The sequence below is a fragment of the Chaetodon trifascialis genome, chromosome 3 (genome assembly GCF_039877785.1).
Source record: "Chaetodon trifascialis isolate fChaTrf1 chromosome 3, fChaTrf1.hap1, whole genome shotgun sequence".
In the NCBI taxonomy this organism is placed as follows: Eukaryota; Metazoa; Chordata; class Actinopteri; order Chaetodontiformes; family Chaetodontidae; genus Chaetodon; species Chaetodon trifascialis.
Window position 1 is genome coordinate 24,917,753 of NC_092058.1, and position 16,318 is coordinate 24,934,070.

The 16,318-nt window shown below is 45.4% G+C and overlaps 1 protein-coding gene across 1 annotated transcript; it reads left to right on the top strand.

The window, feature by feature from the left end:
* The first annotated feature begins 71 nt into the window (after positions 1-71).
* LOC139329033 (RNA-binding protein 38-like) lies at positions 72-10,725 on the top strand. Its single transcript, XM_070959154.1, has 4 exons — positions 72-1,009; positions 3,191-3,314; positions 4,166-4,220; positions 8,906-10,725. The coding sequence occupies exons 1-4, from the start codon at positions 797-799 to the stop codon at positions 9,246-9,248; spliced, it is 735 nt and encodes a 244-aa protein (XP_070815255.1). The 5' UTR covers positions 72-796; the 3' UTR covers positions 9,249-10,725.
* The last annotated feature ends 5,593 nt before the right edge of the window (positions 10,726-16,318 follow it).

The window sequence follows — 16,318 nt, forward strand, 5'->3', positions numbered from 1 at the left end:
TTTTGTGAGACCATACTAGGAAGATTTTTAAAGACTGTAGATTAAGAATGTAAAAGTACAGGTGGTGCCGTGAATTCCCGGTTGGTCTATTAAGTAATAGGAAACATTTAAGGTGAAGATTACAAACCCAGCATGGACAGATTACAAAGTAAGGCCTCGGAGTTTATTGTGTTTTTACTTGAGATGGTGTTTTTCTTGTCACAGCTCCATCATAACTTTATTATTGGCTTTCAGTTCAGGGTATATGTGCCATGTCATGATTATAAAGCGTGGTCACAGTAAAATGAGCGGACTTTAGCTGCTGATCTGCGCCGCTTGGAAAGGTGATTTAGGCCAGAAGCCGAGACAATTACTTCCTCATTACAGTACAATTCACCATGTGGCTGAGCCGCGCTCTCTGCCGCACTGTACGCGTTTTCTTTGTGTCATAAAGGACAAAAGCAGGTGCAGCGCCGCGCGGGGGGAGGCGGACCAATGGGAGGAGCCGCCGCGCAAGTTGGCACTCGGCGTTTACGCCGATTGGTCAACAGTTAGGCCTAGGCGTGGCCTCAGCCCTGGTGTATAAAGTCTCCCGGCGCATTTGCTCACAGCGGCCAAAGAAGCAACCAGTTCAGGCTCCTGGAGGACCCACCGCGGTGAGAAGAGCAGTTGTCATCAGGTTGTCGTGAAGGCAGAGCGAGAAGAAAAGTGCAGCGCGCCGCAGTGAGTGAGCCCGCAGCTCTGATGTACTGATGCTGGGACGTTGTTGAGCTCTTGAAGTCTTCAGCGTGCCTCGGGTCTCTTTTCCGGCTGACCAATGCTTCTGCATCAGTTCATGAACGGAGCTCTGGAAGTCATGCATCCCACAACGCTTCAGAAAGACACTACTTTTACCAAAATCTTTGTCGGCGGGCTGCCATACCACACGAACGATGCCTCACTGAGAAAATACTTCGAGGTCTTTGGGGACATTGACGAGGCTGTGGTGATAACGGACAGACAGACCGGCAAGTCCAGAGGATACGGCTTTGTGAGTACAAACAAGACAGCCACGAACTTTAATATCCGCCACGAGAGCAGCACGAAGCTCTCACTCACAACTTTTAGCACAAACCACATTACGTATTCGCTATCACTCCGCCAAATAGTTTAGTTCCTGGATAGTGTCATCAACGCACTCTTCTCATTAGTGTGTGCTTAACACTTTCCTTTTGTGTGCTGGCGTCTCCCCCGCTCTCTTCATTTTGGGAGTTTCTGACTACATATCCATGTAAATGGTGTCTGCTGTATGCAATCATTCAGATTTATGTCAAAAGTAATCCCCCACTGAAGCTTACACGCATAATTGCACAGCACCTCTGTTTTTCCGCCTGGCTGGCTGTTATTTTAGCTTAATGAGGATGAGGGATCACACAAGTTGATGGGTAACTAAGACGATTATATTTCAACATATGTCTGATGTGCACCCCCCCAGTGAAGTTCCCCCTTACTCACCCCTGAGCAGTCCCAGCTTAGAATGTGTGTGTGCGCGCGCGTGTGTGTGTGTGTATGGGACTGGGACAGTCTGCACTAGTTGCTTGCTTTATATGGATATTTTGGAGCAGTGGGGAGGCTGACCTTGCACACCCTGCCCTCCATTGTCAAGGACCGGAGCAGTCGGCTGTAGCACATGATTTACATCACATCTTGGCTGCAGAGAGAGAAATTCCAACATGAACTAACTGGCTCTCCTATACTACAAACTTATCACAAGTCCCTTCGATCCCAGCCTTTTGGGTCTGTGGACGGTCCAAGCTGTAGAAAATACTTGGAAGTATAAGTTGTACATAGACGTGCCTGCCCTCTGATCTCATGGTCTAAGGTGCGAGAAGTGCTGTTTACCAGTAAGGTAATCACAACTTGATCCTTGGCCAGAGTTGCTGTGAGGCAGGTGAATGAAAAATATGAAAGGATGTGGTGTCTAATTTAAATTTGCACAAACTTTGCACGAACTTATCCAGTTCTAGGCAGATACTGATAGTCTCTCTCTCTGACACAAAGAACAGAAGCAGCACCAGAAATGCAAATATTTACCAGAACCTTGGAAAGGCACATCAGCACTAATGTTCTGTCAGGCCAAAGAAGGAATGGAAAACTGCTATGTGTGCATGCTTACTTCTAAAGGAAGGATTGGAAGACAATTGGCATCAGTGTTTACACATCAGCTCCCTAACTCGGCAGAAAGTTGTCCTGAGAGTCGAGCTGGTCTCCCAACGGTTGCGTATTGAAGCTGGTGTTTCAGGTTAGACAGGCTCGGGCCGATGTGGGTGCTGCCCGGGACCAAACACATTTTGTGCGGCATGAGGCAACCTGCTAATTCTGTTTTCCGAGCGTTCCAGTCGGAGAGGTAGCTGGCACCAGGAGGGGAGGGAGGCGCCCCAGAGCTGAGCGCACCTTTTTTCTAAACACACTTCAGAGGTGGATTAGTAGAACCCCCCCCCACAGCAAGGCTCTTCACAGTGTAAACACAGCCTCGCTCCTTCCTGTGTGTTCACAACACAGGCCCTGGAGTGGGCTTTGTTCCGGATCCTTCCACTATAAAGAGGCGCACTGCTTTTAAAAAGCCCCGTCCTCTTAAACAGTGCAAGCCGTGGCCTACATTCACCGCTCGGGCCGCACACCGAGGTGACTGAACCCTCTGAGTTGGCAGAATGTGGCAATCAAAACAGAAGGGCTCGTCTAATGCCAGGAGGGAGAGAGGAGGGGTGGACTAATACCAATCTCCTTAATATTTTGTCCCTAATTGGATAAGCTCCTTGTTGCTCTTCCCAGATCCATATTTCAGCAGGTCTGCCTGTGGCTGAGTGGCAGTCAAGTGGCTGGCTACCGCTGCTGTGGGCAGTTTTCAAGGCTTAGCATTGTGCTTTGTTTGTACTTCTTCTTCTTCTTCTTCTTCTTCTTCTTCTTCTTCTTCTTCTTCTTCTTCTTCTGATAAACAGAACTTCAACAGTGGAAAGCCTGTAGGGGGAAGTTACTGATGAGACCAACAGAAAAAACCAAGACCAACCTGTTTTTATGCATTTCAGCTGTTTTTTTGTTTGTTTGTTTTTTTTTGCTTGAATAGTTGACGTGTCACTAGCCGAAGATGCCCTTCTACCGTCCGTTTGTTAAATGAGACGATGATTTTTCTCTTGTGATGAGACCTTGTTGATGAGCCTGTCTCTGTCATCAGGTGACAATGACAGACAGAGGAGCAGCAGAGAGAGCCTGCAAGGATCCCAACCCCATAATCGATGGCAGGAAGGCCAATGTCAACCTGGCCTACCTGGGTGCCAAACCCCGCAGCATACAGACAGGTGAGATGCACGATGTTTCACGGGTCAAGGCAATCATTGGTGAAATCAGGGAAGTAATGCTGCTTCAAACAATAGTGATACTGTAGAATGTAAGAAATGAATATCCATGACATCAAACCAAAATGCTACAACAAAATGGGGCAAAAACTAGAGCTGCAGGGAGGTTTACCAGAGTTCACGCTCCTAAAAGGCACATTGACTCACCTATTTGTCAGATTAACCAGAGAAAAACAACTGCACACCTACTGAACTCAAGTTTCCCTCTTTTACTGAATTACGACTCATCATAAAGCACAATACATTCAAATAAAACTCACCAAAACCCTCTCGGTTAGTCTTTCCACTGTTCTGGTTTGGTTCAAATAAAGCCTTAATTCACTGAGTTAGATGAACATGTTGTGGCTCTACATACTGTTGGCCTCTTTGTGCCACTGGGTTAGCCTGTCTGACACAGCAACAGAGGCAAAATAAAAGGACAAAACTGCCCCAAAAAATCCATCCAATCACCCAAGTCTGTCCTCTGTCCGGTCCTCTGGTCGTACTGTCCTGTCCCCAGTGACGTAAGAGACTGTTTGCTACCATTTAGTGTGTGTGTGGCAGCGAGTCTTACTTCAGTGAGACGATGTGTACTGTTCATATGAAGCAGATTGTTTTTCCATGCCTAATATTATTCACTTGCTCAAATACATTCATGCTTTACTGCCTATTGCGTATTTGAAACTGTTGTTCCATTTGTGGTAGGTTTGAAACAGGCTCTGCCTCTGTCTCTCTGCGCCCTCTGTGTATTGTTCTCTGGTCCTCCTCTGTAAATGCAAATGTGTGTGTCTGACAGCCGGCCTCCTATCTTCCAGGCATATCCATCGGAGTGCAGCCCATTCACCCGGCGCTCATCCAGAGACAGTATGGGTAAGTGAGCGGGAGTGGGCGCTTGCTGTATTCTCTTGTATTACCCTCCATGGGACACCACCAGGCTATTTCTTTGACAAACATGGCCTCTAGAAAGTACATGTCAGTTTCTGTGTCCACATGCAACTCCAGAGGTAGTCTATTAGCATATTTGAGTTCCGTAGGCCTGAGAGGGCTGGGAGATGGTTCGCATATCTGTGGTAATAGAAGAGCATTCCAGAGGTGAATGTGTGACTCACTTGTTGGCCTCTGTCAGGAGCCTCTTGACTTGTGTACCTGCCTGAGTGCACTCTGTCACTGAGAAAGCTTCCTAGAAGCGGCTGTGTTGTAGAAACAGCCTGGATAGGGTCTAGAAGCCAAGGTCTGCTGAGCAGCTAATGAGCGTTTCACTGCAGTAAGGACTCTCCTCACCCCCTGCAGCTCGCAGAATTCATCCCCCACCACTGAACTCTGCACACAACAGCCTCAGATCTGTCTGCAAGATTAAAACACCACCAGAAGTCCACTCTATGAAGTCATTAGGGGAAACTGAAGCTCTGGGTTTTGAACTGTTGGTCAGACACAACCAGCAGTTCAGGCTAAATGATGGATCCACTCGCTCAAACAAACAATCAAGATCTAATCTACAGTGAAAGTAATCAGTACTTGCAGCCTGAGATATATTTTCAGGGTAGAAAAATTAATTCAATCAGGAGGCAATTAGAGGACAGCAAATTTGATAATCAGTTAACTGTTTAAGTCACTTTCAAGCAAAAATGACCAAAACTCACTCATTCCAGTATGTCTGAGAAACGTCCTATGAAATGATCAGTCAATTCATCAAAAACACAAATGGCAGATTAATATATCATATAAATGATATCATGAAATAACCAGTGTTTGCAGCCCTGTGCAGTATGTGACCTCACAGCATGTGAGTGCTTAAGAGCTTGATGGAAATCCCAGGCCGGTCCACAGGGACAAAGACATAACAAGAAACATTTGGTGGTTTTGAGGTCAGAAGAAGCACCTATCAGCCATGTCCCCCGTAAGATCTGACAAATCTCTGGTCCACTGGGGACATGTCCCATCAAGTGCCAAGACTTCAGGAGGACACTGGAAAGTCCCTCCAGTGTCCGCGCTCCTGCTGCAGTAGTGAGCATGGATGCCGCTCTGAGGCACGTGCCTGACAGGTGCTGTCTCATATTACAGCCTTTTGCACCCCCTTAATCCCCCATGACCACCACCCCAGAGGCGCATGGAGCACCTGTCTGTTTCCTCTCAGGTTCCTGTGTATGGCGGGTGACAGACGCAGGCCTCCCTGAGATGCAGAACGTACAAGTGGCTTTTCTTTCAGCCTCTCAACCCCCCCCCCCCCCCCCCAACTCCTTGACAACATATGGTGTGAGGACATGCTCTGAAGAAGGATTTTGAGCAGTGCTGGAGCATTGCATGTAGTGGTGGTGTGCTGGTTTGGACTTACTGCTGCAAGTGTGTGTATAGCTGTGGTCAGCAGATGCTGTGGACTGTAAGGGCCAGAGGGGGTCACTGGGGCCAGGGACACTGTTTTGATGGGGAGGGGAGGAGTTGTCGGTGTGCTTGCAGATTCGTCTCCTCTCATGCCTCACCTCCTCCACTCCGTCTACTCCCCTGCTCTTTCCCACATCATACACAACCCCTTTTTTTCCTTTAGCGCTGTTTTTTTACTTCTCTCATTTAAGTGCTGCCACTACCAGCGTGTCAGAGGCACTGAAAACTGACACTTCTGTGAGACTGGGAGGGAGGAAGGGGGGTTAAAGAGGAGATTGAGGGGGAGGGTATCTGGGGGTGTTTTCTGCGTGTTTACTAATGCTTAATGAGGCTGTGTACTCCCTAGGAAACTCACCTCTGCAGGTGCCAAACAAAACACCTTTTTTCTCCTCCTCCTGCTTTCAAAGAATATTCACAGTCCTCTCAAACAAAGGGCGGGGGGGAGGGGGGTTATGAAGTCCTCTTACAAGTACTGTAAGGTGTTGTTTAATTCCCCCACCCGCTCCAGTCCCGTCTGCTTTCACACTTAGTGTTGCAGTGAGTCATGCGCTGAAGGTCATTTGTGTTATCATGTAGAAATATTTAGCTGCTGCGTGTGATATCGCCCAGGCTTTTCACATTAGCTCATTAAGTGGCCTTCATGATGATGATGACTTTAGCCCGCATTGGTAATATTTCTGAGCATCAAATGTTTTCTGGTGAGCGTGTCTCAGCCTGCAGAGTGGCACCACGTCAAACACACAGCGACTGGCCGTCAGCACAAAACCAGCTGACCGATGATCTTCTGGCCGTCATCCTCTTTCCCCTGCCATTGTCCCACAATCCACTTGGCATCTGGCATCTCTGCGGCCCCCGGGTGCTCGCTTCTGTCCCTAACTTACCCCGGCCGCCGTTCCTCTTTTTCTAAAATTACAGCTTAGATCTCCAGATCTACACCAAAGATGTATGACATCAGTGCTTTGTCTCTCCTTTAACTCCCTTGAGGCTCATATTATTTACATGAGTTTCTCTTCCACTTTTCCTACACAAGGTCACTTGATTCTGAGCCTAGATTAAGGCAAACTGCCTGTGGCGACACACTGCCAAGGCCACAGAGAAGGCAGGCTCATTATACATGATGCGAGTGAAAGCACATATGCCCCACAGCATTAATGTATGGTCCTGTTTGAAAGCTGTGCGCGAGAGTGAATGCCTCTTTGTAAGCAGCTCAATAGCACTGTGAGCACAAAGTGTAGATTGCGCTCATGGGTGGGGGGTTACATTCATTTGCTGATGATTACTCGTTGCATGCCACTGTTTGGTTTTATGTCCACCACTTTTCCCCTCAGATGTCCCAGTGAGCTTCTGTTCCTCGTTCCTGCCGCGCTGTTGTTTGAAATGTTGCCCTCGTGGTGGAAAAGTGGGCCGTGCATGTTTCTTAGCTACAGTTCTCACCAGCCCTGCTCTTTATGGTTTTGTATGTTTGTAATGTCACATCATAAGTGGGATTTTTCTTTTTTGGTTCAGGATTTTTTTGCGATTATGATCATGCAACTATTGAATTTCTAACGATGAGATTACACAGCTTTGGAGCCTTGGTGCTTCTTGATCACATCCCTGTGTTGACTTAATGATACAATCAGACCTTAATGTTATTGCTGACAGTAATCACTGCCATCCTCCTATCCAACCTTCTGCTACGGCTGCTCTCTGCTGCCAGCTGACCAGTGAACCAGCAGAGGATCAGAAGATGCCCACAGTACAGGACTTGTCCCGAGGAGGGGTTTGACAGAAAATGTCTGCCCGCTCCTCCCTCCCTCAGCCAGCCTCTCTCCAAGGTGCCAGTGATGGCTTGAGAGTGCAGTGCAGTGTGCTGTGATGGATTGAAGTGGCTTTTTATCTTTTGCCTTTTGTGTGATATGAACTGAAGAGGTTATGCTGATTGCGGTGTGACTCTTTCCCTATTATGGCATGGTTTGGGGTTTGCAGTGGTAACTGGTGAGTGGGTGGGTGGATGGAAGTGGGGGAGTGGGATTGGAAAGGGTGTGTGTGTGTGTGTGTGTACGTGTGTGTGTTTGAGAGCGTGATGACATCCCTACCCATGCATGCTTCCATCTTTTGCTGTGTTGACTTCATGGCTGCCTCTCATTGCTGATCCTCTTCTTCTCCTCGATTAAATCTGTAGGGGGAAAAAAATCTGAGCCTGAAACTTAAATACAGTCCATGAAAGGAAGATCTCCATCAGTACTGAGAGGCAGCTGAAGAGCGTACGTCAAAGTGACTATCTCTTCTTTGTCTCAGAGTGTGTGTCTGTGGATGTTTTCCCCCAAAAGCATAGTATCAAGGGTAATGGCTATCAAAAAAAAAAGTCTGTTGCATCACCCTTAAAATGGAGGAGGGGTTCTTCTCTATGCCACAACCATCCCTCCCTTTAGACAACAAACCCAGGAGAGATACTTAAGTCCTGACTAAAAATAGACTCCTCTAAAGCCCTCTCCTCTCGCTTTCCTCCATGGATAAGGTGGTAAAGCACAGACCTAAAGAGAAGGAGAAACAGTACGCTCCCCAGACCCCACAGCTCCAATCAGCTACGTCTGAGTGCTGGCCCATGAGGCCCCCACCCAACCCAACCCAACCCCACCAGCTCCCCCGCCACCGATACCTATACCAGTTAGCATCATCACCTGTGATTGTCTGCGCGAGGTTAGCACAACAAGGGAGAACTAGACGAACTGCAACTTCTGCACAGCCGCCTCGCACTTCCCTTTTTGTGTGTGTGTTTCAGTGTGTTCAGCGGGTGAAGAGCAGCAGCTGTTAAAACACTTTGTTGATGCCTGATCTTGAAAACCTGCCAGTAACGGCTGACTCTATCATTCCCCCCTCCCCCCTTCCCCTCCCCTTTACCTCAGGAGGCCCTACCTAACAGGTTCGGTAGGTTTTACTAACTGACACACACGGAGGGTTGAGTCACCTTCGCGTCCTAACCTCCTCTGCCTCTCGTTTATTTAGTCTTTAATAACAGTGGATATCCGCGTGAGAACCCTTTAAGTTCAGAACACCTACAGAGAGTTTACATTCCCACCACACTCGCCCTCCGGGAGCAATGTAAACAATAGAAGCCAGGCCCTGGGCTCTCTGCTCTGGTGCTTCAGTCGCTCTGTCTAATCACTCTGTTTGGTCTCTGTGTCTGTGTGCAGGATGGCCCAGCCATACGTCTACCCACAAGCCTATGTGCAGCCCAGCCTGGTGCTGCCCACTCAGGTTTCCACCTCCGTCAGCACCAGCCCGTACCTGGACTACAGCGCGGCCTACTCCCAGTACGCACAGGCAGCCTTTGAGCAGCAGTACCCATATGCCGCCTCCCCGGCCGGCTTCCTGGGCTACAGCTACGCCACCAGCCCTTCAGCCTCCGCCGGCCCAGCCACCGCCGCCACAGCTCCAGCCACCGTCCACCCCACCCTCCCCTCCGCTGCTGCCCAAGCCCCGGCCTTCCTGCACTATGCACCGCAGCAGCACATCCAGCCGGACCGTATGCAGTGAGCCGGTGGATAAAGCGAAGAACAGGTGGAGGTGGAGGTGGAGGAGGAGTGGTTGCGGACCTTTGAACAGAGGACGGCAAAAACCTCCTGTGGGGTGACCACGCTATCGTCATCAGGAGCTTTCAGGAAAAAGGGTGGGACTATTGCACTATAAGATCAGAATGAGCTGGTTGCTCATTGGTTAAAGGGTAAAAGGGGTGGGAGGGGTTGGAGGACTGTCGTGGGTCAGGTTTGGAAGCTAAACAGCATAAAGTATGTGGTTGCTTCCAAGGGCTTCCAGAAGCTGACACTTCATTTTTTATTATTATTGTTATTATTATTATTATTCTTTTTTGTCCTTTATTATTGTATTAATGTCATTGTTAATGTTTGTTTGAATGCCATCATTATCAATGTTATCATGTCGTTGGCTCAATCAGTGGAAGTAATGTGTGTCCATGGTACATATTAATGACTGTTTGAGAGCTGTCTGGGACATGTAACACCTCTTTCCTCCCCACCCACTCTATCGGGGGTGGATTTGAAGGGCACTGCTGCTTTAGGACACTGGGGGACAGCCAGAGATGTGGGGTGGAGGGTGAAGACAGGATGGTGATTTGTGGAGGCATCCAGCTAGCCTGTCAGGCTGTCTGTGGTCCCATCCGTCCCATGCAGGTAGAGCACCGGCTCATGAACAAACCTCAAGCGTCTCACAGGACGACGACAAGATTTCACCTCAAGGACAAAACAGAAAGTTTCAGGATATGAGACAGGGGGAGCTCCATTGTTGTGAGACTGTGATGTCAGGACGATACATTTTTTAAAAATTGTTTTTTAATTAAAGAGGCCTTAATAAAAAAAAAAAAAAAGAAAGAAACTCCTCTTTTTTTGTGCTCCTCCCATCACCGAACCCTTTCTAACTGGCCTTTCAGCAGTCAGTGACGTTAATCTGGCTTACTTAGGTCTTGATTTCAAATGGATGTAGATAATCACATGCAGTATGTGGGTGATGGGGACCAGGAGCGCCGTGTATCGATGTTAAAAGGTAGCTGACACTGAGCTCAGGCATCAGTGTATTATTTGTTTTCTCCTTTTCTCACTGAGATTGTCACAAACTGTTGCCCTCTAAAGGACATTCATGTACAGCATTTTGAAATGTTTTCAGTCATCAAGTACATTTACAATATTTATATGTAGGTATTTATACAAGGTACTAAGTTAAAATAGCTTTTTTGTAACTGTGATGACTATAGTTGTGGCACTGATGTCATTTAACCTGCAGAGGCATACCTGCAGACCCACAGGTGTCGTATTCATTTTGGTTTTTGTCCTGTCACTGTGTCAGTGGATTTGCCCAGGTGCACGGCAACTACAGTAGATGCTTGTTTGTAGATCCTTGACTGGTTGCATCAGAAATTCTCTAGATTTTTCAATAAAAATGTCTTTTACAGTCCCTTCAAAGAAGCCATACCAAAAATAAAAATAAAGACTTTGTACTTAATGATGCCTCAGACTTCTTCTTTTGTTAAAATGAAGCACCAAAAAAAGGAATAAAAGGGACCTTAATCCTGCCACCCACAGAGTTCAGAACGCCACCACTTGAGTACTTTGTGTTAGCTGTATGTGTTATTGCAGTGTCTCTTTTCACAACAAAACTGACGTGCAGCTCCTGCTGTGATGATACTGTGGAAACCCTGTGGGGTGAAAGGGTTCGTGTGTGTGTGTGCCTGTTATCAAGGCTGTGTGTGCTGTTAAATCCTGCATGGGGGGAGAGAAGGGGGGGGTCAGGAGGCCCAGACTTTTATCAAGCCACAACACCACCACCTGCCAGGGGTGCTGGGTGTTCCCTCAGGCCAACACGCTTGCTTTCTGTTTCTTCTTGTTCAGAGTTTTCTGTAAGGGGAAAAAAAAGTTGTCAGAAAGTGGTTTGAAGCCCCGTTACCCAGAGCTGCGAGTAACAGTTTATTCCCCACTCTGTTAAACAAGCTCAGCTAGTTCTGTTTCCCAGCAGCGTCTCTACATGTTTGTGCTTACATCAGCTACTTTAGAAGATGTCACTTCTAAACCCCACTTAGGCCTGGAGAACAAAACACAGCCAAGGTTGTTAGAAACAAAAACACATGCATTATCTTTTCTGTCCTTACCCAGGGTGTAATTTATCCACCAAGTAATGATTTACAATACGGCCTTGAGTTCAATAGATGTTTTTGGTGTGAAATCCATTCAGACCTTATTTACTCAGGAAATTCTGCACTTATTTATATGAACACCCTCCCTTTTACATGTCGTTTCATTGAGTTTCAGTTGACAGGATTGTACTCTGATCCCTCATGGCTAGGTTTTTGTTCACACATGTCCCAAGTTTGGGTCTTCTGCAATTTGGTGTCGTGCTTCCATTAAGTTAAGGCTTAAGCTACAGTTAAAGCTGAGGTTGTACTTGGGCACAGCAGTACCCTGAGCTGAATGCTAATGTCAACATGCTAACATGCTGATGATTTTAAGTATAATTTGCCCACCATTGTAGTTGAGCAGGTTAGCAGGCTAATATTTGCAAATTACCACTAAATACGATTCACATCTGAGGCTCATGAGGCACATCTTTTAAACTCCACCTTCAGCTGGTTATGCATGCTGTCTTTTAAAGATGTCCTCCAAGACACCATCAGGGTTCTTTTTCAGACTTTGGAAAGCTCCTCCAGTCGCTCACAGGCTGAGTGAGTGTGATGAATAAAGTGACTCACATCAAAATTGGTGGAGTGCCCCTTAACAGATTCAGTGAAACATTACCAGCTTTTTGTTTTTCAGTGACAACAGCAGGGTGTGTTTGTGTTCAGCAGTTATGTCTAAGACCAAGATGTGATTATACAGTAAAGTATGAGTAAAAAAAGCCATGCCATTGTGTGAGGACAAGTTGCAGTTTTCATAGTTGAATCATGTAACAGACTGTAAAGCACTCTTGCCTTCAGCTCAATTGATGTCCTTGCTGTTGCTGTGTTTACTGGTTGTTACTGTGGTGAGGCAGCTCTGGTCCCCCTCTCTTCTCTTCACATCGTCACTGTTTATCTCTCACTATCTCACCTCCCTGTTCTCTGTTTGTGATCTCACTCAGACATTTTTTAACTCAACTTTTCTGCTTGTCATTTGCATTTTTTCTTTGCTTAACATGTCCTCTCGTCTTCCCCACTTGGGTGCTCATGGTCCCATTTTTCCTCACGTGCCATTGCTTCGCTCTCCCTCTCTTCCTCCCCCTCTTTCTCTCTATCTTTTCCTCCGTCTCGTCTTCTCCTTGTGAATCACACCAGAGAGGAGCAGAAGCAGAGCCGGGTGTCAGCTTGATGAACGAGGTCATACAGGCCCAGCAGACCTTGTTATGCTGAGTCACCATAAGGCCTCTCTCTCTCTCCTTCTCACACTCTGTCTCTCTTTCACATGCATATACAAAGTAGGTTCAGTCAAATCTCACTCTCTGCACGCTTCTCACTCTGTCGTGCAACTCTTACGTCAAGGGATTCCTCAGAACTATCAGAAAAACAGCCCCACCTTATCAGACCTTAGCTCAACATTAATCACATACTCAGGCAAAGCCACTTCTTGTTTTCATGGTCTTTTCATGTAGTTGGCCTGAGTTAGCATCATGTAAAAAAAGTGTTCTAGTTACATCTCATCTAATTTAATTTGTGATCAGACACAAACTCCAGGACAGCAAAGAGAGAGAGTCTTCATTAGAATGTATGTAATTGAGTACATTGACATTTTTGGATGTAGAACACCATTGCTTTACATTTGTGTGCCAGTCCTGAGCACAGCTTCATGTATGTTACACAGTTTTACATACCTATTTTTATGAAAGCATATATGATTGAAAAAACAGTGAAGCTTTGTAAGGTAGGTAGATATTGAACCTATGTTGATGCCTGACATTGACACCAAACGGAGAGCTCTGATTGATGACAGATCAGATATATAAAGTGAAATATAATAGTGAATTACTTTTAGAACTTAGAGAACACTGTTGATTTTTCTGACAGTCAACACACAGGTCATCATTGAAGTTACTAGATACTGTCACAACGTGGACCACAACGTGGTAGCCTGATGCTTGCTGTCAGCATTTTTAAGCAGCAGATATGAGCACATTACAATAGTTAATCTAATCACCAGTTCCAGCTCTGCTCACATGTTGTTGTTGTTTATTAAGCCTTCTGGACTAATGCTTGCTTGCTTCCTGCCAGATCACCATCAGATATTCTAAGTATCACAAACTATGGACCGATTTGCCAAGACAATAATGTAACTTTGACTTAATCAAGCATTTCCATTAATGAATTAAAATCCTAAAACTTGTTCCCCCAAAAGCAACTTTTAGATGTTTTCCTCACCACACTTACATGGTTTACTTTTCTTTGCTATCTGAAACCAAAAACACCAAAGTATTTTATATAAAATAGATGTGTCCCACACTCTTCTAGAATGGTTATTCCCCAGTCCTCATTTCATTTAAAATATTTGGACGGGAAAGTTGGCAGTAGGCACTGAGTAGGCATTGAGACAATATTTATTAAAAGTATTTGCTTCTCTTGGTAACATAAAAACTGTGGCAGTTGTAGAAATGTTGATTTAGATTTATCAGCCTCATCAATATCAACCTTTCTGATCATGAGTCAGTGTTGAATTAGCAACTTCTATTTACTGAGTATCTTGCTAGCAAGCTAGCCCAGCATGCTATTGTAACAGCATGATTAATTACCTCTAAATATAATGGAGTAGTACCATTTAATTTAAGTTCCATAAATTCCATAAACAGATAGTTATGAGCACTCTGGGAGCCCCTCTTGTTTTAAACTCTGCTGGAGGTTAGACTTAATTCTTTATAGACAATCGTGAATAGCTCCTAATTTTGTAATGGGTTATCATCAGACATTATTTCACACAAATGCTCCCTCAGTAAATGGCCCCTAAAACCCAAGCCAAGTATCTTACACCTGACTGACCCCGTCTCTAGATCGGCTCTTCAGAGTCCAGTCCCTCATGGGTCTGTTTGGGCCTGGGGAGCGTTGGTCTGGTGGCAGCAGATAGGTCACTGATACTGGCTATATTTACCCAAGCTGCCCAGACCACAGAGACCCATCTCATGGTCTTTCCCGTGGCCTTTTCCCCCACCAGTAACCCATTCAGATAACACGGTCTGGTCTGGAGAGAGTCAGGTTTGAAAGAGAAGTAGAGACAGACAGGTGGCTGAAGGAAAAAGTAACAGTCCTTGTTAGTGCTGTACAGGATGTGGTCATTAGTCGTTAACTTCATTGACAGGGGCCAAAAAATGTTGCATAGTCTATATTACACTTCATGGTAACCAGGTAGAACTGTGTATAAAAGAGAGGAACTGTAAGCAAGGAGAACTGGAGGTCAGAGCAGTAGCTGATAAACTCACCAACAAACCTGTGCTGTGAGTAACTATGATCCCAGCCTGTGATGGCGCGACGAGTGGCGCTGGAGAAAGTATTATTTACCTTGATGACATGTTTTAGGTTAGAGATTTACCCAAATAACAATAAGCATTTGTGGAGGAAGAATGTAGGAATGAAAGAAAAACTCCAAACAGCAACTCCTATGATACACAGACGCTATCAAAATGATGAAGGATGATGAAGATTGGATTAAAAGCAGTCCAAGGGGATGAAAAGCTGCCAACAACCTCTAACAAGCTGGGCAACCTGGTTCAGCCAGAAAGACTGGGATCAAATGCCACACTTCATTCAGGAACTCAGTCTGTGATGTAAAGCCTTGATAATATGAGTTAAAAACAAGCAACACAACCCAAGTGAAACAAATATGTACTGAAGCATAAAGTATATCTAAATATTGTATTGTTTAAGTATGTTTCCAGTACATTTATATAGATTTGTACCTACTTTGAATAGATCGAAAGCATACCTTTAATAAATGTAATACAGTAAAATATATTTTCAGTAAAATTTAAGTTCAGTTTTTGAAGTGCACTTGCTGTATACTTTCAGTGTGTTAAAACACTGTTAGTATACGAGTGCACTTAAAATGAACTTATACAGATCAAAAGTGTATAGATTTTAATTTTATACATATCTATTTGCCATTCAGTGTAACACATGCAGATACAAAAAGGCATGTCCAGACAAGACCGAACTCATACATAAACTTATTTCACATTTCTGTCACAACAGCAGACAATGCCATTAAGTGTCACATTTTAAAAGCTTGTTTTATTATCATCTTAAGATCAAACATCCAGAATGCTGCATCATGCTGCAGGAAAACTAGGAAATTACCAAGATTTTCCAAGGATCAGAAAATAAGAGGAGTCAAATATTTCAAGGACACACAGGCTTTAATGTGCACTGAATGGGGAATATATGTGAGGACATATATGTAAAGCACACCCTGTTCATCTTCAGTTTTAAAGTACACTTACAGTGTGTTGGAAATGCTCAAGAAGTGTCTGAAAATACACTAGTAGTCTGGTCTTGGTCATCTTGTGTAGCAGGCCCACAGCCTCCGTATGTATCTGTGCACCACAGGCCAGCACTTAGTCAATCTCAGTCAAAAGAAATATTATGTAGATTAAGGATTTTGGGATGATGGACACAGTGGCAAGACGTCCTGTCCATCTCTGTTCCAGAAGGCGTTTAAGATGCACACACTTAGTGGGCAACAATTGACCCACCTTCTTGCTGGTGTCCCTCAATAGTGGTTCCTTTGCAGCATTGTGGTCATGAAGGCCTGATTCACACAGTGTCTTCATCAGTTGGTGTTGCGATGTGTCTCTTACTTCTAATCTGAGGTGCTGTAACTTGGAGACTGAGAAAACTCTAACAACCTTCTCCTCTGCAGCACAGTCTTCCTTTCTTGAGCCGGTCGTCAATGAGAGCCAGTGGTCAAATTTGTATCTTCTGGATTGACTGACCTTCATGTCTTAAAGCACTGTCATTTCTCTTTACTTACCTCAGCGCTTCTTGCCATAATATGGATTACTGCAGTTGTCACGTAGGTAGTGGCATCACACAGCATTCAAGTCAAGTCAAGAAATTCCACTAATTAACTTGTGACAAGACACACCCG

Coding starts and splice junctions, on each gene's coding strand:
- LOC139329033 (XM_070959154.1), top strand. CDS start 797: ATGCTTCTGCATCAGTTCATGAACGGAGCTCTGGAAGTCATGCATCCC. Junction 3,315..4,165: donor ACCCCGCAGCATACAGACAG/GTGAGATGCACG, acceptor CCTATCTTCCAG/GCATATCCATCGGAGTGCAG. Junction 4,221..8,905: donor CTCATCCAGAGACAGTATGG/GTAAGTGAGCGG, acceptor GTCTGTGTGCAG/GATGGCCCAGCCATACGTCT.